Genomic DNA, 24,570 nt, shown 5'->3' on the forward strand with positions numbered 1-24,570 from the left:
CTCGATGTCATGTTGTGAAATAACGGGTGGACATTTTGATCTGGCAGGGTCGCCGATGACATGAATGGAATGTATTCGGCCATCGTTCATGTTATTAGTAGATGTAGACGGATTTGTTGGTTGAGTTGATTAATCAGGCCAATATTTGGCATTTTTTAATAATCCGCATTGGTCGATTATAATTTAATTAATCAGCTAATGGTCATAGGACACTGTAAATTGACCATAGTGTGAGAGCAGATGGTTGTTTGTCTGTATGTGGCCCTGTGATGGACTGGCGACATGTCCAGGGCGTCCCAATCCCAGCTGCGCCCTGCGACCCTCACGTGGAGGATAAAGCACTTGAAGATTAATGGATGGATAATCAGCCAGTAGTTACACATTACATGTTTTTGTTCTCCTCAAATAACGTCCACCAGCTGTACTAACCTTTAAATATTTGCATTGGCTGTAATAAAAACAAACAAAAAACATGCCCAAATCAGTCAACCTCTATGTACATCTGTGCGTTTTCTACCTATGGTCTATGGTTTGACAGAGTGGTGCACTTTCAGCAAGTCTCAGACAGGTGGTGCCAGAGAGTAGTGATCTTTTGTTCCACAGCTTAGTAGAGGGGCCAAAATGAACAGTAACACATCCACATGTACTGTATTTTATTAAATATGATTTATATATGTGACGCTCACATGTCCAACACACAATTCCCAGTTATTTTATGGACAACACTTAGTCAAAGTGCAGGTCCATTTGAATGATAAAATCTGACAGATTTTGTTTGATTCCTCCAGATTTTGATAAGTTGTCCCCTTGAAATCCTCTTTAGTGAATATACCAATTTATTGCAAAGTAAATGACTAAATGAGGTCTTTAAAATCATTTGCACACAGCAGAGCACTGACAAGTAAAAGCCAAACTACAAATGCAATATAACCTTATTGTGGGTTTCACAGGCGGCTTTCTTGTGTCTGTGACAACCTTCGACTTGATTTGATGTGACAATAAGCCAATATCAGCACATGGACAGGTTGGTCTTAATCTAGTTTGTAATTTTCCCTGTCAGGGAAAAGCATTTTAGAGTACAGCCTGTAGAGACTGAGAATTGTCAGTGACAGTTTTGTGTACCACCATCTCTTGGCACATCCAGTGATAGGATTATAGACTTTCAGCTTTGGACAGAGAATGTTTTGTGATACTCTCTTCGGGTCACATTTATCTACAGAGCAGCACGCCCGCAGCCAGCGGGGATTCAGTGTCTTGCTCAAGGGCACTTTAGTTGGGCTGTTATAGTCCAGACCTTCCAGATGAAGGCATATTTCACAATTTTAAGGTTCTAGGCAAAGACTTCCAATCACCAGCAACAGCAGAACAGTCAGGTGTGGGGCACTTGGTGGATCTGTACCACCGTCTGTTGGTCCTTCCAGGGATGGCGTTGGACTTGCAGTCTCTGGTGAGCTACTTCCTCTTAACTCAGTCACAGAGGCACCTTTTGCTGTAGAAGCTGTCATGGAAGCAGTTGTGGTTCCCACCACCTCGCCACCATTTTCTTGTACTGATCCTTCAGCAGATACTCCGTCTTTGGGGGACTGCTGGTCTGAGACGTCTCTGTCTGCAGTCTTGTACCAGTGGCACTGGAAATCTTTCTTCCACATCTCAGCTGGGTCTGGTTCAGTGTCTGTGTCAGGCTCATCTGTGGCTTTCTCTGCCTAGAAAATAGAAGCAAACGGTATCGCCTTATTTTTGACAGTATTCATACCTCAAACATCAAAATCACGGATGCTGGCCTACAGAGTGCTTAACGGCTCTGCTCCCATAACTGGATAAAAGTATCTGCTAAATGCTTAAATGTAAATGTCAATGTAGAATTATTGGTCTAGAGCCTGAATGGGAGCTCTAAGGTGTGCAGATCGTTGTGTTTCTTTCCCTGCTTCAAATTCCACCTCATCCTTCTCTGTTGTGGCTACTGTGCTGTTTTAACAGTGAAGATCTGACAGTTGTAACCGGACCACTGATTCCCTCCTGTTGTTTTTCTTTTTTTTTTCCTTAACAAAGTCACGTCTAGTTTTCTTTATCAGACGTGACCCAGGATGTGCCGGCTTTCCACGCGAAGAGAATGTGGTTGAGGACTTCTTTGTCGTTACACTTGCCTTTCATGGAGTTTCATGAAGCAACTTATAATTGGCAGGGAAGGTGAAAAGGCCATCGGGGCCATTTAAAAAAAAAAAAAAACTCCTAAAAAAAGAACCTCATTTTTCTTTTGCCCAGTAGGATCTCTGATCTTCAGCTTTGCTCAATTTATGTCAGTCTGATGATGAAATATTTCTACTACAGGTCCTGTGTGTGAGAGTTGGTGAAATCGAATGGTGAGGCAGCTTGCAACAAACAGAGAACTCCTACACTCACTTCCCAAACGCTTCAGACTACTACAAACATACCAGACAGTATAATATCTGGTCTAATGTCATTCTTCTTCATGAGCCTCATGAGCTTCCTCTTAAAAAATGTGAAATGCATGCTCTGAGTGATTTGTTGATTTGTGCTGCTGTAAGGCTGCGCTAAGTACATATAAAAGGCTATATAAAACCAAATAATTATACATTTTTACAAACATAATTATAGATATTCCTCAATTTCTGCCAATAAACCCTCCCAAGTGTGACACACTGGAACTTTAAATAGCAAAATACAGCTCCAAAAAATGGCCAATATGAATTAGTTATACACTATATCATAAGAGTTTTGGGGAAAAGCCCCAAAGCAAATAGCTGAGTCTCCAGATTTGTTAGTTACTTTGCCTTCTATGGCGTCAAACCAGAAATATCACTCACACGGCCTTTCGTATGGTTTGGTTTCCATAATTGTCTGATCTGGATGATGGTTTAGCTCAACATGTCGTCATTGTTGTCCTCTTCTGATGAGCAAAATGAGCAACCTTCTGAGGTCTGATGTGCTTCTAGGCTCTGAGGTTTTTTGGTTGGACCTATTTACAGTCTCTCACCTTTTCTGTCACCTTTTCCACCACTTGAGATCGGGGTGGGAGGTGGAGATAGACGGAGCTCTCTGGTTTTTGACGGATGCATCGACCCTTTCCCTGGCACAGGGACGCTGAGCAGAGTCGTGATGCTGCGGTCACGTTGGTAGCATAGGGTCCCAGGACCTTGCGGACAAACTGCGCCAGGTCCTGGCACTCTCTCTGGAAAATGATGTGTGTTGAATTAAACAGGGGGCGTAAAAATAGTGGTACTGGTTGAGAGATAGAATTGACAGTAAAATAATAAAGTGATCCATTTTTAAACATGTTTTTTTATGTAGAGGGATGAGAGAAAGAAAAGAGCACATTCGATGTTAAATCATAAAAGTTAAATCATAAAGCGATTATGCACTGAAAAGGAGAGGGAGTTATGAACTGTAATCACTTTTTTTCCCCTCAAATTTGCATACCTCTGTTTTAGTCTCACTTTTCTCCCAGATGACAACGCCAGCTGTTCCCATTGCTGCACTTTCTCCTATGGTGTTGACCAGGTCTGTCTGCAGAGAAAAAACATACAGTCAAAGAGTCACAGCACCACTTTAATCTAAAAAATCTACTGTTAGACGCGTCACTTTGCGACTCATGCAGCATTTAAAGGCGTCTCAGGACAAAAGTAATAAAAACACATTTCTGCCCTTTAATAACTACAATATCCTAAATATTTACTGCAGAGCCAGTGAATAATCAGTTCTATGAGATACTCCTGCAATCAATGCTTGTCCATTGATCTGCTTCACCTCCGTCTGTGGTGCACCTTGGAACAATCACTTGGTATATCAGGTGTTCCGGGTGTTCTGTAATTACCTCTGATAAGAAGGTATTAGTTGACATGTAGACACTCTTGACCAACGGAAATACTGGAAGATCGAACTCCATCCCACTCAGAGACGACACTCGTAGTGCTTCCCTTATTTGACTGGATAAATAAAGCCTGGCTCCAGGTGTCCCACTCTGTGAAATAGGAGAGATATGGAAACAAGTACATTTTCATGCAGATGTGGTTATAGCCCCAGTGTGCAACTTTTATCTTTTTATCTTTTATCTGAAGGTCAGTGTTTAGGCCAGAAAAGATCCTAAAGAGTAAATTATAAGTCCACGTACACACACACGCAAAGAGAGAGAGAGAGAGAAAGAGAGCTTCTTCTGTGGTAAAAGACGTTAGCTTGTTGTTTCTTCTTTACTTTGGTAAGTCATGTGTAATACATTTATCTTTCAACGTAACGCTGGAAACCTGGAGCTGCCCGCTGTTATTGGCACATGCAGGCACTTAATCAGACAGTTGTTTAGGGAGCACTAGATTTGCTTTGCGTTCTATTGCCGATGCACGCGTTTTCAGCTCTAGTCCAACTGTGTGCAGCTGTCTTGCTTTACTAGTGCTAAGTAACACTTGTGAACTCGTTTGACAGTGTTTTTTAATGTAAGAGGCATTCATTTATATTAAAATGTTGTGCACTGCAGGTTTAAACCTTAGAATCTTATGTCTTTTTTTCCCTGTAGATGAATTCATGTCAAGTTTTGTTCTTGCCACACCTCTTTGAGCACAAAGATGTTTGAATGTTGACAGGCATTTGTTTTGCAGCTGTTTTTGAAAGATTACATATCTTTTCTTTTGCTCTTTATTGATTCAATGTGTTATTATCAAAAGTTACACGATAACCAGGAAAGTAGTGTTTCCCACCTGCAGCTTCTCCAGGGCGAGGAGAGGGTAGAGGGCAGAGCTTCGTTTCCACAGCCACAGAAGCTCGTCATTCAGGGCCATCTCTGCAGCAGGGCACTGGCCGGTGTAATTGGCTAACATTGTTTGGGCTGGGTCACTGTTGTAGCAGCTGGGGAAAGTGGAGACACCCCATAATGCTTTGGGCCGCAATCTTTTGACCTCCCGTAGAGTCTCTGTCATTACTGACTGGGCGGCTGCCTCGAAGTCCACCTGTGACCAGATAAACAGAGCGCTTTTCAGTCCCTCCTCAGATGATTTGGATTTCCAAAGTAACACAATTAGACATACACTCATTTAAAAAGAATAAGCTGTAATTCTAGTCACTCTTGCTTTATCATGTGGGGACATTGTGACAGCTCATTGAGCATTAATGCTGCATGAAATCAGTGGAGTAAAACATTTTCCAGGAATTTGAAAAAATACTTGGTCAGGCACCCGGCATAGTCACCTCCACCGGTGTCTGGGAACCTCACAGATGGCAAAACTCTATAGTGACTTTATCGTGGACACACTTGTATAATTCTCTTAATCTTTGCATACAAGTACAAATAAATGGAAGCAGAGATAGCACCGTAAACATTCTAAACATTGTCATGAAAGGGGAATCAGCACCTTTTTTACTGAAAGCATCTTCACAGATACCATTTGGTTCAAGTACCAAAATAATGTCTCAACCCATTTACCTGTAAATGTACATACAGTATATTAAGTACATCGTTTACTACGTCCTTTGTCATTAAGTTGTCCAGGTAAACTGCAAATGTGCAAACTTTTATCTAATCTTGACATTGCACCTTTACTGCATATATAGACTATAGTAATACAGATGTAGCTGTAGCCTTTGTATAACTTACATATTTGTGATGCCTAATATGAAATTATAATATCAATATAGCATTCTTCCTTCTTCAATTCCTGACTCACTGTTGTGGAGCCTTTGTGTTTATCCTACTAGTTGCATCACTTAATTGCTTTTTCGCTTCCTTTTCCTTTGGCACCTGTTGAAGGTGCCCACTTCAAGACTTTGAAATATCATTGTCAAAATAATTGGCATCCTTTAGTGTCATAGTGCTATAGACTTTCTGTTACTCATCATATCTCAGTGGATATTTGCATTTTCCGTCAAACATTGTTGAAGACAAAGCACTCGAGGAGGAGTTGCATTTTCATTAACTTTGATTATTTCCTCTCCGTTACCGTGTCATTTCCCCTTATCTTTCTTGCTTTTATATTAGTTTTTATATTATTATTAGTCCACTCATATACACAGACTTGTATTTTCTTCCACCTGAAAATTGCTTACCTGTGACCACTTCTCCACCTCCTCTGGAGTCCAGCTAGGAAAGAACGTCTTTAGCAGGTTCCTCGATGCTTCCAGATACATAAGCTGCTTCTCTCTGTTCCTGGACCACTGGGGGACCCATTCTGTCCAGCGCAGCACACCCAACCCGAGATACCTTGGTGCAGGTAGAGTTTGCTCCAAGTCCTGCTGTATCTTCTGGAGGTGGTTGTCGAGTCGTGTGTGCTGTGGTAGCCCGCCATTGACTGGAGTGTCTTTGTCCACAAAATATGGATATTTTCCAAGTGTGTCCTCGTAAAAGACAGCCACGCGGCCCTCCCGCTCCATCCCAAAGGTTCTGGGATTTGGCCGACCAGAGCAGGAAGAGTCAGGGATACCCCAGAAAATGATAAAAGGCTGTCCAGATAGGAGAGGGGGGGTAGCTGGCTGGGGAGGACCAGCTGAGCAGAGGTCAATAAAGGCAGAAAGCAGGACGATGAGGATGGGCACTAAACAAGAAGGCTGGATTTGAGGAAAGGTTGATGAAAATCTTGTGGCTGATGTTTGAGTCCTGCGATTGTAAGCGGTCAGTTCTGGTTGTGGCCGTGGGTTTGGACGCGACAGCGATTTGGTCCACGCCATTGGAGCAGCCGATGATCAGGCTCTCACCTCTTCAGGACCTTCACAGCCAATCATGTTCCTGTAAAACAGTAGAGATCAGAGTAGAGATCAGACACTCATCAGCCTGCATCGTGAAACTTGGACTTTGTGTCTTTGACAGACACAATAGTTCCTGTTGCTTTTGGAAATGCGGCGGCAGAGACTCGGTGGCGGTTGGTGCCAACTTTGGCAAACAAAGCTGAAAACTGTTTCTGTGACTTCGCCACACAACAGTAATGAGGACAGACACAGCTCACATAAAGAGAAGCATCAGCAAACAACTCAATTATTAAAGACATCGATGAAAAAAAGATGGGATGGGTGAACAGCTGAACGAGATTTGCTCTTCTTATTATTCTCAACATCACTTTCTTGGGGGATTATATGGAAAAGGTCAGATAAAGAAAGAGAAAGTATTACAAGCTGTACATTATTCATTTTTCCTCTTTGGTGTCGACTGGGATTCCCTCAGTATTTTACTGTTTCTGCAGTTTTTACTTACTTCGGGTTTTGGTAGTTACAGTTGTACACACATACCATATTCTGATGTAGAAACCACAACATATTTATATGTATACAGTATATGGATGTGTATCTCTTGATATTTCATATTATCTATTATATTTACTGAGCTGGATTTCTTGTCACTTCAGTGCCTAAAGACTTAGAATTTAAAATGCTTCGTAAATCAATTCATATCTCCTTCACAACATTTTGCCTCCACTGTTTTATGTTGTAAAATCAGCGACAGATCATAGAGTTCTCATGGGTTTACCTCAGACACGTGTGCCTTTTAGAAAGCTGGAGTAATTAATATTTTATAGTGTCCCTGTTGAAGGATACAGTAGATACAAAAGTAAAAAAAAAGGTTGTGCATCAACTCCACTTCTAGTCCAAAAACCAAATAGAAAAAGACATTTGTCTCTCTTTCATTATGATAGTGTAATGAACACGTGCCTCTCTAAAGCGACAAACTGTCTCCCAGCAAACTTTCTTTGCATATGAGTGTTTGTGAAGATCTCATCCAAGCGCTTTCTTCACTTCGGTTGTTTTGAAGCCTTGTGGAGAATACAATGACCTGGATGACTGAAAACCTTCACAGACATTCTCAATAAATATTAATCTCGTCACTCTGCACATGTAAGTTCAGTGAACTGCATGTGATTCCCGTTCCCTTCTGCTAAAGCAAAACTTTTGATCTTTACAAACTATTTACTCATATCCTTTGCTCACTTTAAAGACTCTTTTAAGCCCCTTTTCCACTTATGGTCCCAGCTTGCCTTGACTCACCTCGGCACGGTTTAGGTTGGTTTTCCACTACATAATTGTACCTACTCAACGTGGGCACGGCTGCATGAAACTGCCTTGACTTTGTTCTTGACACACAAACGAGTGACTTGTAAAGCAGCTTTTTTTTTCAGTGTAACTGAATCATTAGAATCAGTTAATTAAAAATATTTGTTCAGTACTTCCTGCATGACCGGAGCACAGACTCCGTCTGACACAGTCACTTTCTGCATGGAATTTGCATGTTATCCCCGTGTGTGTGTGGGTTCTCTCCGGGTTCTCCGTCTTCCTCCCACAGTCCCACATGGAATATGGTGATTAGGTAAATTGGACTCTCTAAATTGACCCCGCCTATCGCCCTATGTCAGCTGAGATTGGCACAGCTCCCCACACGATCCTCATGTGTGGAGGATAAAACGGTAGAAGATGGATGGATGTTTTATTAGAAGTTTGTTCTAAGGGATGAAAATCTACACTCAATACAGTGCTATTTTATTTCACCTATGTTAAATAGAAAAAAAAAAAATCCATAAAGCAGCTTCAATCAAGTGTGTCAAGTGTTTTTACTGCACTGTTGCTCACCTACATTTGTCCCAGACTGGGAAATGCTAATGTGAACATATAGACACATTTGTCACACTAGTTCCAGACAATTAACACCATGAGTCATAGTTAATGTCCCCTCACTGCTGCTAGATGACACACAGTGTCCACTGTGACCACCGTGTGCGTCACACGGCTAATCCAGATAATAATGAACATCGTGCTAATAAATGTCAGCGGTACATTCAGGCCAATTTAAAGAGCTGGAGAGTGTGCCAGACTTTATCATTTAACGACTCTACACTTAAGTGACTGATTCTACTGTGTGACATTGAGCTGGAAGTACAGTTAGGGTGTTCTTTTGGAGTTTAAACAAAAAAAAAAAAAAAATGAAACCACCACCAACTTTAAATGCATCAATAATTTAATAGCAAAGCAGCGGCAGCAGCAGCAGAGACCGTAAAACTGACTTTGAAGTCTGAAGCACTGCAGTGTTTTCCTGCCAGTGTGTTCTCCTGGAGCTTTAGACTGTGTACTGAGATGATGGGAAATGTTCAAATGCGGTGATAAAAATATGAAGGCAGATGGGGTGCCGTTTGTCTTTTTTGAAAAGACAGAAAATCTTCTGTAGTTATCTCTTTGAGGCAAAACAGTTTTGGGGGAATAGAAGGTGAGAACACCGTCTTCAGTAATCTTCTTTAATCTGAAGATATGACAAACTAGAATAACTCTACACATTTTCATTTTTTGGTGCGTTGATGTAAAATGCAGAGGAAGGGACGGTGTTTGAAATAAAGTTCTAACTTTGCAGCAGAGCGACACATCATTTCATAATGCTGATGAAGCCTATCGGCTCCACACGACTCCAGATCTTATCTTACCCAGTGACATTCCTGCGCTGCACACAGGAAGTGATTTGTTTTATGTCAAGACAGGTGGAGGCAACAGCAACGCTGTTCTTGTAAAGCGAGACATTGGCAAACAAGAGTGTGACTGAAAACACAAAGACGACTCCACCAAAAGTATGTTTGATGAGTTAATCAACTTCATTTTCGGTGTGTTATTCAACAATTCTTATGCTAAAACCTGGAAATAAAACACAGAGAATCTATTTGTTGACCCAAAAACATCTTCTGTGACCCAACCCAGATGCTTTACATGATATGGCTGTTGTAAAGTAACGGCTTGTGTTGGCTCCCTGTACCTTGTAATTATTCATTAAAGGCACATTTGTTACTCCCTTGTTTCCTCGTCCTCCTCCTCTTCCGTACTTGCTTGTGTGTTCCCTTAATCCTCTGTACCTTCAGAGCACTGACATAATAACCTGTGGACTGTAATGTCAAGTGCCCTTAAACCATATTCCCACGTTTTTTATGATTTCAAGTGTCCTTTACAGTTTTCCACCGTTATTACTACTGTTATTGTTACCATCATCACTAACCATATTATTTATAAAAAAAAGGGAGTTATCGCCTGCTTTTTAAAAACACCCACGATCTGGTCTTAAAGTGCTTCTTTGTTATGCCAGTGGCTGTAATCCAATAATACTGTATGTAAGCCCACACTTGCTGGTAGTAGTGAATGGTAAACGTGATAACGGGCTAATCTGGTCAGACTAAGCCTCTGGTCTGTGTTTACCCCTCTGTCTGGGCACAGAATGATCTTGAGCCCAACGCCACGACAGCTCAGAGAAAGACACTTCAGGAGGAGCCTCTAATGTCAGCCTGTTACTCATGAGGTTATTTTCTAATTCCAGCATTACTAATTATAGTTATTTCATTTTTTCCTAATGATGTTTCTTCTTCACTTCATTTGTCTCATTCTCTCCCGTAATTGCCACCATGCTGTGCCAGGGACAGGGAAAGAAAGGAAGGAAAGGAAATGTATTAATTTCAAACTGCTGGGATTTTGATTTGATCTTGTTGCTGTTAAAACAACTCAGATGCTCATATGTCAACATTGAGGTCTCTTAAAGCTGCAGATTTACAAACACTGATATATGAGTACCCGACATGGACCATAGTACAGGACGACACATTTCCTTTCTTGTGTTTGCTATTGAACTCGTTAAAAACCTATAAATTCAATTAGGTTTTGCTGCATTTCCCCCCAGAACCTTTCAGGAGTGAGATTAAGGGAAATTTGTGCACCCTTTAAGAGGATTCAAGAGGATTCAGTATAGAGTTGATGGCACCGTGGAGAGGGCGATGCAGGGAGGCTACAGGTTAAAGTGCCACGCCTTTAGTGTGACTTACCCTTACACTTGAACAATAGCATGACCCTGGCTTTCTTGAGCCTGGAGTGGAACCTTAATTAATGTTATTGGTAAAAACCAAAGCAGGACATACACATGTTGTAGGACAGTTTGCTAATATCTAAGACCAACTTTCAGTTCCCTTCAAACCTGGTGATGCCCTGAAAATGTTGCACAGTACTCGTGTGTTAGCTGCTCACACAGAAGTGAGAGGAAACGGTTGTAGGAAGCGGTCGGTGAAATTAGCTGAGATTAGGATGATACCTGCGTCACTCCAATCTGATGCCCAGAGAGGAACCAACTGTTCTCTTTTTGTGTCGCAGTCTGACATTATACTGTACTTTTCTTGACTTTTGGAGCAGTGCCATTAACACACAGTGTGACTGTATTTACATGTTGTCATCGATGATGTTGTGTTAGACACAGCAGGGATAGTTACGAAGATGATGGAAGTTAATGTAAAAGTAAATGTAAATAACCACACGATTTACATTTTTACAATCGTGGTTCTTTCAATGTCCTCACTCTTGCTCTCCTCTTTCTCGGCTTGCTATATGTTGAGCAATTAGTCCTGCAATATTAAAACGGGACAATCGACAAAACAAAGAGCGATGGAAGTATCAGATAGTTGGTGAGTCACCTTCATGTCGTATTTTCTTTGTGTCTTTTCTTACTCTTGTAAAACATACTGACTTTTCACGGCCCCCGGTGATGGAGCCCAAATTGCTTTGTGGTGACCCTGATGTCTGTTCTCTCAGCAGCATGAAGATGCTTTTTTTGTCCTCCTTTGTCTCTTCATAAGACAAAGTCATTTTGGGACTAATTTTGACTCTGTGGCTCTGATTTCAGTGCCACTTTATAAATGACATAATAGGCTACATGCAGTATTGCATGGTTCAAGTGATCGTCTGCCTCAGTCAATAATGCACCACAAACTATGGCTTAAACATAATTAGCCTTTTTTTAGTTTTTAAAACTACAAAGTTGGAATCTTTCATTGACACAGGTGTCGCTCCCTACAATAGTGACTCAGTTTCTGCAATTCCTCATTGTGTTACTTCTGTAGTGTGTGCACATGTGCTGTGTCTGAGACTGCTGAGGCAGTGAGCTGCAGAAACACTGCATGTGTTGAATAAGGTGTGACGTTTACAGTGGCAACGGGAGGAAGAACAAGCAAAGCAACATAGTGGATGCCAAGTGCTGGGAAAGGAAAGAGTTGTGCACATCTTTGGTTGGATGGGTTAGGGTTTGCATATCGTTTCAGTAAAACATAATTTTCATTTTGTGGAAGCAATTGTTCAAATAATATATTATACAATGCGTGATGAGGTTTAGTTCTTTTTGGAGCTGCAACTATTTATCTGTCGATTATTTTCTCAATTAAATGATTCATCGTTTGTTGTTCGGAATGTCAGAAAACCTTCAAAAATGTTGATCGGTGTTCGTCAAACCTGGAAATGATGATGTTCTCAAATGTCTTTTTTTGTCCACAAACCAAAATCATTGACTTTTAATGATTTCTTTGTTATCCAGAGCAAAGAAATGAAGAAAATATTCACATTTAAGAAGCTTAAACAATGGGAAATGTTGTTTTAATCATGAAAAAAGCTTCAAACCGATTATTCGATTATCAAAATAGTTCTTTTACTCATGAATTCTCACGGGATGATAATTACAGGGGAAGTCACAAACATTTAATTCAGTGAATTTATTCATGGAGTTAATTGAATCCAAACAAAAATCCTCAAGTCAAGAAATCATGAATGCTGATTATTGCCATACCAAGTTAGGAGACGTGAAACTTACTGAGGCCGCAGTCGCTCCTGTCTTCACTCCTGTGTGGACATGGTCTGAGTTTCTGCTCCTGACATTTAGTCATTCACTCTGTCCCTCTGTCCTCTGTTTTATTCTTTTTTCTTTCTTTGTAGAAAAATCAAATAATCCCGTTGGATTTGTGAGTTCATGGATAAGCTGTGCATGTGTAACATGCAGCGAGAGAGAGCCTGACATCCGGAAGCGAGAGAGAGATAGGGAGGGAGGAAGGAGATGAAGAGACAGAAATAGACAAGAGAGTTAAAAACACAGTTAAAGGATAGAATGGGGGGGAGAAAAGAGAAGGATATGACACAGAAAGGTAAAGAAACAAATCCGAGGAGAGGTAGAGGAGAACCTGTCGGTGAGATAGGAAGATGGGTGGGCAGGTGTGCGTGGGCGTGTGTGTGTGTGTGTGTGTGTGCGCCAGGCTAAGCTTCCTTACTAAGAGAAGGTAAGCAGGGTCAGTGTCGACCCCGCCGGCTCACATGACCAACGACACTGTCCGTAATTCTATAATCCTCTGCTCTACTGCTGCCGCTCTTGGCTAAACAAACACAAGAGCTGTGGAGGATCACACCTGTCTTCCTCGTCCTTCTACTCATCTCCCTCTGACGCTCACTCACTCACCCTCCTCCCTTCCCTCACCCCTGTTCTTTTTTAATCATCTCTAAACAAAATATTTTAAAACCTTTAATTTCTCCACCTCCAAAACCCTCTCTCCCTAATCTCCTTTCTTCCAAAGGTGACTCTGTTGTTTAACACTGACCTTTCTTTCAAAGATTCAGTAGCCACAGAAACACCAGCATCGGGTTGGTGTCCTTATGCTCTTATTTATTTCCATCTGGTTTTTTTTTTACCTCAACAAGTAAAAAATAATTACAGACAGTGAACAAATACAAAAAAAGGAAAGATCACAAGTGGTCACCGTTGTTCTCTCATAAATACGTGGAAGGGTTTTAGTTATGAAAAAGGCTTTTAATGAAATCCATAACATTTGATTGGATCACTCTGAGCACTATGTGAAGCTGTGGTGACATTCATGCTGTGTCAATCCATTACTCACTCATTCACACAACACTTTACTGTGAAGAGTAAGCTATAATGCCTTTCTGTTAAACCCACAATGCAATGCTTCCTATGCAGAGACACAAAAGTCACACATTGCATTTCTGTGAACAGACGAGAAGGAATTGATTCTCTATCGGTGCGGCCCTTTTGGAAATGCAAACAAAGCATTATTCCTCTAAACTGTTGCCGAGTCTCTGCTCATATGTTTCCATTCAAATGTGTCACAAGTGTTACAGACATTTTCAAAAATCTATGGATATATTATATCATACAATATAATGGAATTAGATTTGTGTTGTTATTTTCAAACAAGACTTTTCACGAACCAAATAATATATTGACTTAGTCATTTAAAAATGTTGTTATTTTATTGTTAGCACTTGTTCACTTGTTGGTTTTTTGTTTGCAATTCTGACCATGGGGGGGGGGCACTTTTTGGAGCGACAACTCAATGGACCTGAAGTCGTCACGGGTTTGGAGTCGCTGCCCATCTGGAACTCGTTCCCCAGGTTTTTCCCCGTCGACATCCGACAAAATAATTGTAATTATCTAACTACGTTTGTCAGATTATAAATGTCAGATACTTACAATTATAAGTTCCAGATGGACAACGAGTCCAATCCTGTGACTACTGTCACTCCAAACCTCAGTAGCCAATCAGCAGGCAGCTTCCTAAGGACAGAATCGCAAACCAAAAACCGCGCAGCAAAGAACAAGTGTATTTTCAACCAATAAAATACAATATTTTTGAATGATTAAATCGATATTTTATTTGCTTCTTAAAAAGTGTTTTTGTGAAATTATTGACACAAATCTAATTCCATATAATATAGGCGTCTTACACTAGTAAAGGAATGTTGTGGTTTCCTCATCAGTCCGAACCTCTCACCTGTCAGTTCCATTATTTTACGTTTTATAACTACCGTCCTTTATTTTCTGAATCAGTTTCCAATTGCTCTTATTTGCATTTACCTTTTCTCCATAAGACAACTTTTCCAGCTCTATCAATCTCAGCAGCTATGACGCTATATTTCAATCAAACATTGCGCTGATGGAAACCCACCTTATCACTCAGGACAAACAATACGATGATGATAATGGAGGACTCCGCCAGTATTATGGAATATATTTGTGTTGAGGATTTGGTAAAAAAATAACCCACAAACCCTTATCAATGCATGAAAAAAACTACAGCTCTCTGTCTGGCTCCTTGTTAACAAAACATATTTATATTCTCCATGTACCGCGCTCATTTCTGCCTGTATTCGGTTCCTCTCTACATCATCTTTTTCTTCATTGTTTCTGTCTTTTTTTCATTTTGCCTCTTATATTTCCATCCCGGCTCTTTATTTGTCCTCCACGGCTTTTATATTCCATCTGTCTCCTCTAAGTTTTCTGTCATTTCTTCCGTTAGAGCTGTCACTGCCCACAATAGCTAATAACCCGGTCAGAGAATCACACCTGTGCTCTCGTGCTTTTTTGAGAAGATATTTTATTTTTCCCCTTTGCTCACCTGCTGTTCTTTTTCTAACATTGTTTTTTTTTTACCTTCTACCTTCTCTCTCTGCTCCTGGCAGTGTTTTAAATATGAGCAGTCAACATGAACATCAAATTAACGTCAATCAACCAAATCAAATCAAAACAGGTTTATTGTCAATTTTGCTGTACCTGCCACACAAGGGCAAACAATTACTCCACAATAAGAACACTGTTTATTAACTCTTAGTGCTCACATAGCATAGACCTGTGCGGCATGTGCACCCTTTGTAAATTGCCATGGGAATAATACACAACTCCTTATATGGACATCGTGGGGGTGTGTGTTCATAGGTCACATATTCAGTTTTCTTATGTCAAAGTTATGATTAATAGTTTGTTTGTTGATATAAAGTAGCAATAGACTGTTTTCTATTTGTTCATAAAAAAGTGAACTTTGAACTGTGACATTTCCAGATTTAACAAATTGGATCCGCTTTTAAACATTTTGATTACCTTTTGCCTCAGGTGTGTATGAACACTCACACATATATTGCTCATTCATTCAATTCTAGCTGGAAAATCTCACTCAAGCGACACAGGAGTGCGTTAGTTTAATCAGAAAACATCAAAACCAGAAGCTGGCTAATAATTTGGCTGGATAGCTAAAAACTTTCACTGAATATTAGCATTGCAGGGGAGGATGCTGTCAGAGAAATCAACCAGGAGAAACTTCTCATACTCCTCCATGCAGAGGAACTAATGTGTCAGAAACACGCGTTATTTGAAGAAGAGAGGGCACAGAAGATGAAGAGATGCTTGAGCTCTTACAGGAGACAACTAGACTTCACTGTCACACCTATGAATTGTTTATAAAAAAAAAACCAATAAAAAACAAAGAAAAACTCTGGTTGCAAAACAAACTTTTGTTGTGAGGTCTCAAGATATTCGTTTGACCGGTGCCACAATGTCACCTGCCACCAGGCACCTATTGGACAACGCTAATGCTGTCAATGACATGGCTTTGTTTTTCTCTAAATGGGAGCATCATTTACAAAATGCCTGAAACTAGTGATTGAGACCATTAACTGCTCAGGAAAATGTTTATAGATGTTATAAACCAAGTGATCATTAACAAGTAGCTTCATTTTCCCATAGATTTCCTTTCAAACTGAGTTATTTTTGCAACCAGTGGAGTCGCCCCCTGTTGGTTGACTGCTTCCTCTGTCCTATTCCATTTCTTATAAATAGATTATAGTCACAGACTTTGCTGTTAAAAAGTGGAAACTGCAGTGGTTTACTCTAACCTTGGGCAGCATCCACCTACTAATGGTCCTAATGTAATATATAGAAACAACTATTGTCTTTTATCTTCACTACTTATCCTTTGAGGGTTGCACAGGGCTGGAGCCAAACTGTGTTTTCACCTGTTTAAAATAACATTGAGTCATCATTATTCTGAATTAAGAGCATATAAACTGATATGGAATTGAAATTGAAAGTAAATGTACCAAGATCAAATACTGCAACCATTTTTTGAGGCAATTTAATATGTCTTTGTTATTTGCTTTAAGCTTGAAATGACCAAATGTTGCACATATTACAGATTAACATTCAGTCCCCGTGTGTGACTGTTGAACTAGGCGTGTACATTCGTGGGTGGTGTTCATCTACATTCTGCACAGTAGCTACTGCTCTCCGATGTTACATTTTCCAACCTTTTTCTTTTATTCCCGCTGAGGCCTCCTGCACTAAAAATACATGCATCACAACACAGGGAGTTTGAGATAAAAGCATCCACCACATGCCGAGCGGCAGACTACACATGAACTCTGCATGTCTCCACGTCAGCAGTCGTGTGTGGTATCTGTGTGCTCGCATGTGTTTTCCTCTCCTACGTGCACATGTACCCTCTGCATGTTTTTTATATGTTGCACACCAACATATACCTACACAAGTATTACTATGGAGTATTAGGGCCACATGTCATCTTAGAATTCTGACTTCTTTTTTTTAATCTCAGAATTCTGACTTTTTCTTAGAATTCTGACTTTAATCCCAAAATTCTGACTTTAATCTCAGAATTCTGACTTTTTTCTCAGAAGTCATGCTGTTTTGTTTTCTTTCCTCTTTCAATTTTTTTTACATGTGGCCCTAATACTCTTCCAAATATACCATCCCAATCAATGCTGGTGTTTCTGTATGCAATCATTTTCTGTTTCGATTAGGTTATAGGTTATGCTACACATTCAATTACGTTAAAATCTGGAAGGCGTCCAGTGTGCTTTGCACATAATGTGCACATATATGTACATCTTCATGTGTGCTATTCAGTGCCGTTTGTGTTGCACCAGTATTTGTCACATGTTAATCCCACTTCTTAATGGTCTTGTCAGCAGCAGGTGAAGGATCTCGTATGAATCCGTGTTATGTTTGCGTGAGGAAATCCTCGGTCCTCTCCAGGGTGGAGCAGACGGATGGTACGGATTATACAAAGGTTACCCTCAGGTTAAACGCACGTGCACCATCAAAGATCCACAAACATACCAGTACACAAGTCAGATTATATGTATTCAATACCCTGAGGTCATCTGATCTTCTGACGTTTCCCTGGAATCAGATCTGCTAATGGATGATGACGATGATGATGATGATGATGGTGATCGCACAAGACAAGCCAGCATATTCAGATAGGAATAGGACAAACTGGAGCAGATTAGTGGACAGGAAGCAGATCATGGGTAACATTACATTATAGTAAATTATTCTAAATGGATGGTAATCCTTTTGTAATACGGAAATAATATTATGGTAATGCAATCTTATTTCTATCGTAATCATCAAGCTTGATAATTACAATGGAAACTATGTGGTGGCATAAGGGAGGAATTCATTTTAACTTATTGTTATGGTAATCCATATTGATTCACGTATACATTTCCATGTAAAGGTATTAAACTGATGGTGGCCTTTATTCATTCTCATTACTAATGTATTGCATAGATATTGCATGGATATTATGTCTGGAAACAACATGGTATTGCTGGGATATTACCTTCTTATTACCACACTATTACCATTGTTATTTCCAAGCATCCAAAATAAGAAGTGGATTCTACTGCTCAAAATAAACCTAGATTTTCAGTAAGACCTCACAGTTGTATTTTTTATCACAATTTTAGCATCTCATGAACGTTAGCATCCAGTGTTTGTGCCACACAGGTCCGTTTTATGGATGCAGTCAGGAAAAATATGGTAGAAGACTGATAAACAGTGCATTGCTTACCAAAGTACTGAAGGAAGAAACTCTATTGAGAGCTCAGTTTTCTTTTCTCTCTCTCTCTCTCTCTCTCTCTCTCTCTCTCTCTCTGAGTGGGGATGAAAAACTAGGTCAAAGGCCTCCTTCACACCTGGCATTAAAATGCGTTTTCTTTGATCAGATTGTGATTGTATAATGCTTCACCACATGCATTTACTCCTGGTATTAACACACGTCTCCTGTGTCCTCATCAAGATCTGATTGCTATCCGATCACAGTCACCTCCCCCTCTGAGCGCTGCCATATCAACAACAACAACAGTGTTCGCCGCACGTGAAGTCGCGCTATTGTATGGACTCCTCTTTGCTTTTGGAGGGGAATAAGTCGTCTTTGACCGTAGCAGACTAGAATATGTAGTTTTGTTGCTGCCGTCACAGTAGCTGTGCTCGGAGCCACCAAGACGCATCAGAGACACATCGCATTTATACTGTTCAATCTGATTACAATGAGTCTGCGACCACCTCCAAAAGAGGTCTGGCCGATCGGATAACAATCCGTCCTCGTGTGTATTTACACCTGTGTTTACAAGTGGTCAGGCGCTGTCTAAATGCAGTCCAATCGCAGAAATTGCATCTTATGCCAGGTGTAAAGGGGGCCATGGAGAATGCAGTGTTTTGGTAATAATTGTCCACAGTGAGGGGATAGAGGTTCTGTATTTAACCCTGAGAACACTTCGGCTGCTTTTTTCCATTACTATGTTTAAACGTACAGTATACACAGAGGCCATAAGAATGTGCAGTATAGAGTGTCTGTACAACCTAGACAAAACAAAATATAGATAAAAAAAAAGTATTTTGATCAGCTATATAATCACAGCAAAAAGCAAAATGTACTCAAAAACGTTTAGAATCCGATTGAATTCGAGAAATTTGGAAGTTTGCTTGGCACGTTTTTATGAACAAAAATGAAGTGTACATCTTCTGCACAATTATTGCTACATGATATCACTACTAAAAATTTGAGGTAAAATTAATCATAACTTTGACTCAACAGAACACAAAGAAAACACAGTTTGTAAAGCCTGAATATGTCCATATAAGGAGTTTACCATGGGTGCACCTACAGCACAGATATGTGCCGCGTGTGCACTAAGGGTTAAAGCTGCGGGGCATCTATGTATCATACTATGAATCACCATAGTGAATAATGACTGTGTGAGGGATCAGCACAGTTGGACACCAAACAAAGCTGCTGCAACACTGAAAGAGCCACTTCTAAAACACTCATCCACTGACACTTGAAGTGCCAATCATTGGCATTTGATGAGCAGTAGTTGTGTGTGTGTTTGTGGGAGTGATTTTAGGTTTAGAGAACCATTATCAGTGCAATGTCAAGGACTGATACTTATTTTATAGATATTCATAGACATTTCTTCTCTCCACAAGAACAAACAACAACGGTATCATTTTAAGTGTTTATTTAAAAGAAGAAAGAAATGATTATTATCTTTCTGTCTGGCAGTACTGAAAATGCAAAGATCCATAAAAATGATTGGTTTTGTTCTCTATTCGATTCTCATTTCTGACTGAAGTGTGCCTCTTGACATAAATGTGACCTTCACTCTGGCTGACATGATTATTATTGCCGCATGTTCCCTGCTTAGATGTGTTGTGATTCTAGAATCTAACAAGCCCTGATTTGCTTAACTTTATAAGTCAAGTCAGCTTTACGTTCATATCAAAGACACAAAGTAGTGTAGAGAGGTCACTTAGCTTATCACATTTAGTTTTTATAATAATAATCAGATCATTTCCTACCAACTGCTCACTTTTGGCTAAACTTTAATCTACCACAATCTAACTTCATGTTATTTTTAACCTTGTTTGGAAATCTACAGATCAATGATAAATGTGTGAAAAACAATATCAGGGATTTGAAGGATTAATCAGACATTTGAGAAGTGGAAGCAATCATTCCCGATCCTGATGATGGTCATTAATTATATGATGTAGAAATGAAATTTTGTTGAACGCCAGCATTTTAGTAACAACCAGTGATGCAGGCTGTGATTGAACCAGAGCACTTTTCTTCTTACATTACTTTCCAACCCACCGCTGGTTTCCCCGCTGTCTCTCATGCTTCAGATACCAAATATCTTGTCAATATTGCAGCTTTGAATATTTATCATCAGAGATCTGAATTTCAATTCCAAAGAACCCTGGGTAGATTCCATCACCGACAAGTTTGCGTGTGTGTGTGGGGGGGATCAGATTAGCTCACACTGCCATATATATTGTGGGTCAGTACGTTACACACAGATCGGTGAGGAATTGAAGGGAAAACCTTGTACACTTCATCAAACTACAGATGCATTTCTGAAAGAAAACTTTTTTACAATGACTACAAACGTCCATATCTACATGTTTTCACCACTCGTTGCAATTTCACCAGAAATTAGGAAATGAGAGTCATGATCATGGAAATATTTATTAGGGCCGAACAATTAATCAAACTTTTATAGACATCGCAGTACAGCTTACTGACATTTTCAAATCGCAGGAGACGCAATATTTGTTTAAGCCAAAATGTGTGTCAAAATATAATTTTAGATTATTGTTTATTATTATTACACATCCTATTCTACAGACTGAAGAGAACATCTTGTTTTTCACAGAGCTGCACAAATATCACACATTAATCCTTTTCCAATGTTTTTTTTTTTAATGAAAATGAGAATAATGATGTAAAAATGACCATTCCCTCGTGAATCATATCGCAGTCACGTGTCAAAATAATTGCAATTAGATATTCATTCAAAATCCTTGTAACAGTGGTTAGGGTTAGGCACAAAAGCATCTGGTTAGGGCTAGAATAAGAGTGACACATGACCTTTGGTCACCAACCCTCCAAGTCCAAGTGAAACTGTCTAGTTTTTTGCAAATGTTGACATGACACATATAAAACAATTCTCCATAATTTGTAGAAAGGAAAATAGCAACGTTTTTCTGTGAGACTGGTTGGAAGAATGTTGTTTGTCCCCGAGAGAGAGATTTTTGTCTTTTGTCTGTGGTCTTTACATGCATGAATCATGCATAACACTAAACACAAACCTGGTGTCGGGCTGATTTCTGTCACTATAACCTGGATTGGAGTGATTGGGATGCAGAGAGACAGCTCCCTCTGATGGTTAGAGAGAGCGAGAGAGAGAGAGGGGGAGAGACAGAGAGCGAGAGAGACATGCAGAGACAGCAAATGAAAGAGCAAATCCACACACACACACCAGAGAGTGAGTGTGGTATTACTGTTTGGCTGACGTTGCTGCTCTCAACTCAAAGAATTGCAGTGTGAAAGCACCTCTATTGTGCTCTTTAGTGTGACAGTATCCAGCAGGAATGTGAAGCTAACTGGTCTTTTTGCACACAATAGATATGATCAGGTTCAGCGGGGACACCGACCACGTAGTTTACAGCTGACGAGCAAATTAGAAAAGAGACAAACCAGAGGAGGCAAAGCTGGAGCTTCTGCGTTTGTCACCCCAAAACGAGCAGGAATAATTTATGTAAGAAATCACTGCACCGAAGTGACAACAGGTTTGACTCATGCTGAGTACTTCTGCTGAAAGCCAATGTTACCCAATACAATCTACAAGTACGTTTTCAAAGAAAAGGGTTCAAATAATAACTTCAAGAAGAACAACACTGACTGCATCCTGATGGGGATTAGACTAAGGTAAAGAAAGAAAGTTAAGAAAGATTGAAGGACAGACATGTGGTTAGACAAAGAGGGGGGAAGAAAAAAGTAAAAGTGAAAAAAGGAAAGTAGGAAAGGAAGAAGAAACAGCACAAAAAGGAAGTATGGAAAAAGTGGAGAGAAAGCGAGATGGAGGGAGGGATAGGAGAAGGAGTCACTCAAGTGGTCTTTGATCTTTGTCATTTAAGAGTGGAAAGGAAGGAAATTACAATGTGTGTGTGTGTGTTGAGAGGCCTAGGCGGATGTTTTCCGAGCTCAGCAGCCGTGTCGGGGTAAGGACAGAGTCGGGGGGGTGGGGTTGGTGGTGGTGGATGGTGTAAAAGAGGGAAAAAAAAAAAAAACAGCGTGGAAAAAAAAGCGTGTCTCAGGAATTTACAAATGAAAAGAGAAGGTTTTTCTCTTAATGCGATTAAATTTTTCCATTTCACCGCTTTCCCGGCCGACAGTTTCAGCTCTTTAGGAGCACAGAGCCGCAACGCAACGCTGTCTTCAAGATGGGACGACGGGGGGTGAGGAGGAGGCAAGGGGAGCTGGTAGGGGGTAAACAGGAGGCAGTGGAGAAACACTGAGACGCGGAGGGGAAGACAGACGGGCAGAAATGTTGTATTTCAGAAACCACTTTGGCAGTGTTTTGTCTCGTGAACATTTTGTGCCAGTGCAATGATTCAAACTGAGAAATTAAATTGAGAAAGTGACAGACAGAGAGAGAGAGAGAGACGGACAGAAACAGAAGGAAATACAAAAGGATTAACTTTGAATAGGCTCAGCATTGTTGGAGTAAATGAAGTGTTTTTTTTCAACTTTAGACTGTTTCCATCAATGTAATTAGTTATAGTGAATCAAAGGAGCATTTGCTTTGGTTTAGTTTATTTAACATAGACGAGTGACGCTGTAACAAACACAGTTTTGAAAAGGGATAACAAATGACATTTTCTGACATGTTTCCATTCTGAGCTGAATACAAAAGCTGGGGTGCAAACTTACCAACATGTGTGTGTCTTAGTTTCAGTATGACAGTTTTCGTATGCAGCACTCATAGCCTCGTTACCTCACCTTTTGAGTGTGGGAGGAAGCCATAGTGAACACACACACACACACACACACACACACAAACACAGGCATGCAAACTTCTCACAGAAAGGCCCTGGGTCTAAATTAAGTTTAGTTTAGTATTTGAAATATCCCATATTTTAAAGATAAAAGACACATTCCGTATTGAACAGATAAGGAATGCGCTTTGTTCCTTACTTTTGATTATCAAGTCCATGACAGTAAAATTACAGATTGGTCCACTTGTGAATTTTGCTCGTTTTATATGACGAAAAATGCAATCCTGCTGCCCTCTCCATTTGTCTTGTCATTCATTTCAGTCGAAAAGAAAATGGGCATTTTTAATTGGTCATTCGATTCACTGTGATTCCTGTGTATCTTAGCAACAGAGACGTGGCAGGACATGAAGGTAAAATGGAGTCCTGAGAATACTGCTCCGGTTGAAAAACAAAGAAGATTGCAAAAATATAATAAAATTATAATATCAATTTACATACATACTAAAGTTACATACTTAGAATTACTATTGTAAAACAGCAGAACTGCATATTTTACTCAAAGTTCCTTATTTCCTCATCAGGAAGTCGGCAACCCAAGTCAAAATGCTTACCTTTTTACTGTTAGGCAATATTACGAGCCACCGTTCCTCTTTGTGGTCCACACTGTCTATGGGCAAAATGAAACTATTTTTCCTGCAGTAGTGTATTGTCACTTACCCCGTGGTAAATCTTCACTAATATTTACAAATATTTTTTTGTGGGCTATATGAGCAAGTCCTAAATGCATTTGTACAGTTATGCTAACTGTGTGTGTAGCTTTGAGCTAAGGCTAATGTTATCTTGCTATCATATTAGCCAGGGTATATAAAACATATCTACAATAAAATTTTTTGATTCTCTGTCTCTCAATGAGCAAAAACAGTCCAAAAATTGGAAACTATATACAGGTGTTCTTCCCACTCTCTCCTCTCTGGCAACAAAGATGCTGTGTGTGCTAAATACAGTGTGTGACTGATACAAGAGTCATATATCAAATACATCATGATTAAAAGTCAAGAGATTATTTCAGTCATCACAGCTCATCATGAAGGGAGCAAGGATATCTATATTGTGGAAATCATAACAATACATTTTATGTTTGTGGCAGTAGAGAACAACTCAGCAGTGTCCGTATATGATTCGTCATCTGAGATCCATAAATGCTTCTGTACTAACATTTGTGCCAAAATCCATCTGGTGGATTTTAAGATATTTGAAAGGATTCAAATAAAAATGAGACACAAAGTCAGGAGATCATTGAAATCATCTGAGTGTCCTCTGGAGAACGTGGAGGTTTGTACAGAATCTCACATCACTGAATGATTGCCAAGCACTGCGGTAACACT

General features: G+C 40.0%; 1 protein-coding gene across 1 annotated transcript; it reads right to left on the reverse strand.

Moving 5' to 3' along the window:
* Nucleotides 1–231: 231 nt before the first annotated feature.
* On the reverse strand, nt 232–12,802 carry si:dkey-72l14.3 (Glyco_hydro_56 domain-containing protein). The gene is made up of 7 exons (XM_044038627.1): nt 12,575–12,802; nt 6,049–6,724; nt 4,707–4,955; nt 3,833–3,979; nt 3,439–3,525; nt 2,996–3,190; nt 232–1,703 (listed from the first exon to the last, which is right to left on the reverse strand). The coding sequence occupies exons 2-7, from the start codon at nt 6,664–6,666 to the stop codon at nt 1,323–1,325; spliced, it is 1,677 nt and encodes a 558-aa protein (XP_043894562.1). The 5' UTR covers nt 6,667–6,724; nt 12,575–12,802; the 3' UTR covers nt 232–1,322.
* Between the last annotated feature and the right edge of the window lie 11,768 nt (nt 12,803–24,570).

Source organism: Solea senegalensis, linkage group LG11 (genome assembly GCF_019176455.1).
Source record: "Solea senegalensis isolate Sse05_10M linkage group LG11, IFAPA_SoseM_1, whole genome shotgun sequence".
Taxonomy (NCBI): domain Eukaryota; kingdom Metazoa; phylum Chordata; class Actinopteri; order Pleuronectiformes; family Soleidae; genus Solea; species Solea senegalensis.

What these genes read in the sequence shown, in the direction of transcription:
- si:dkey-72l14.3 (XM_044038627.1), bottom strand. Translation starts at nt 6,666, where the DNA reads ATGGCGTGGACCAAATCGCTGTCGCGTCCAAACCCACGGCCACAACCA. An exon ending in AAAGTGAGACTAAAACAGAG is followed by an intron (nt 3,191 to 3,438) that starts GTATGCAAATTT and finishes ATCATTTTCCAG; the next exon opens with AGAGAGTGCCAGGACCTGGC. An exon ending in TGGAAAAGGTGACAGAAAAG is followed by an intron (nt 1,704 to 2,995) that starts GTGAGAGACTGT and finishes TCTATTTTCTAG; the next exon opens with GCAGAGAAAGCCACAGATGA.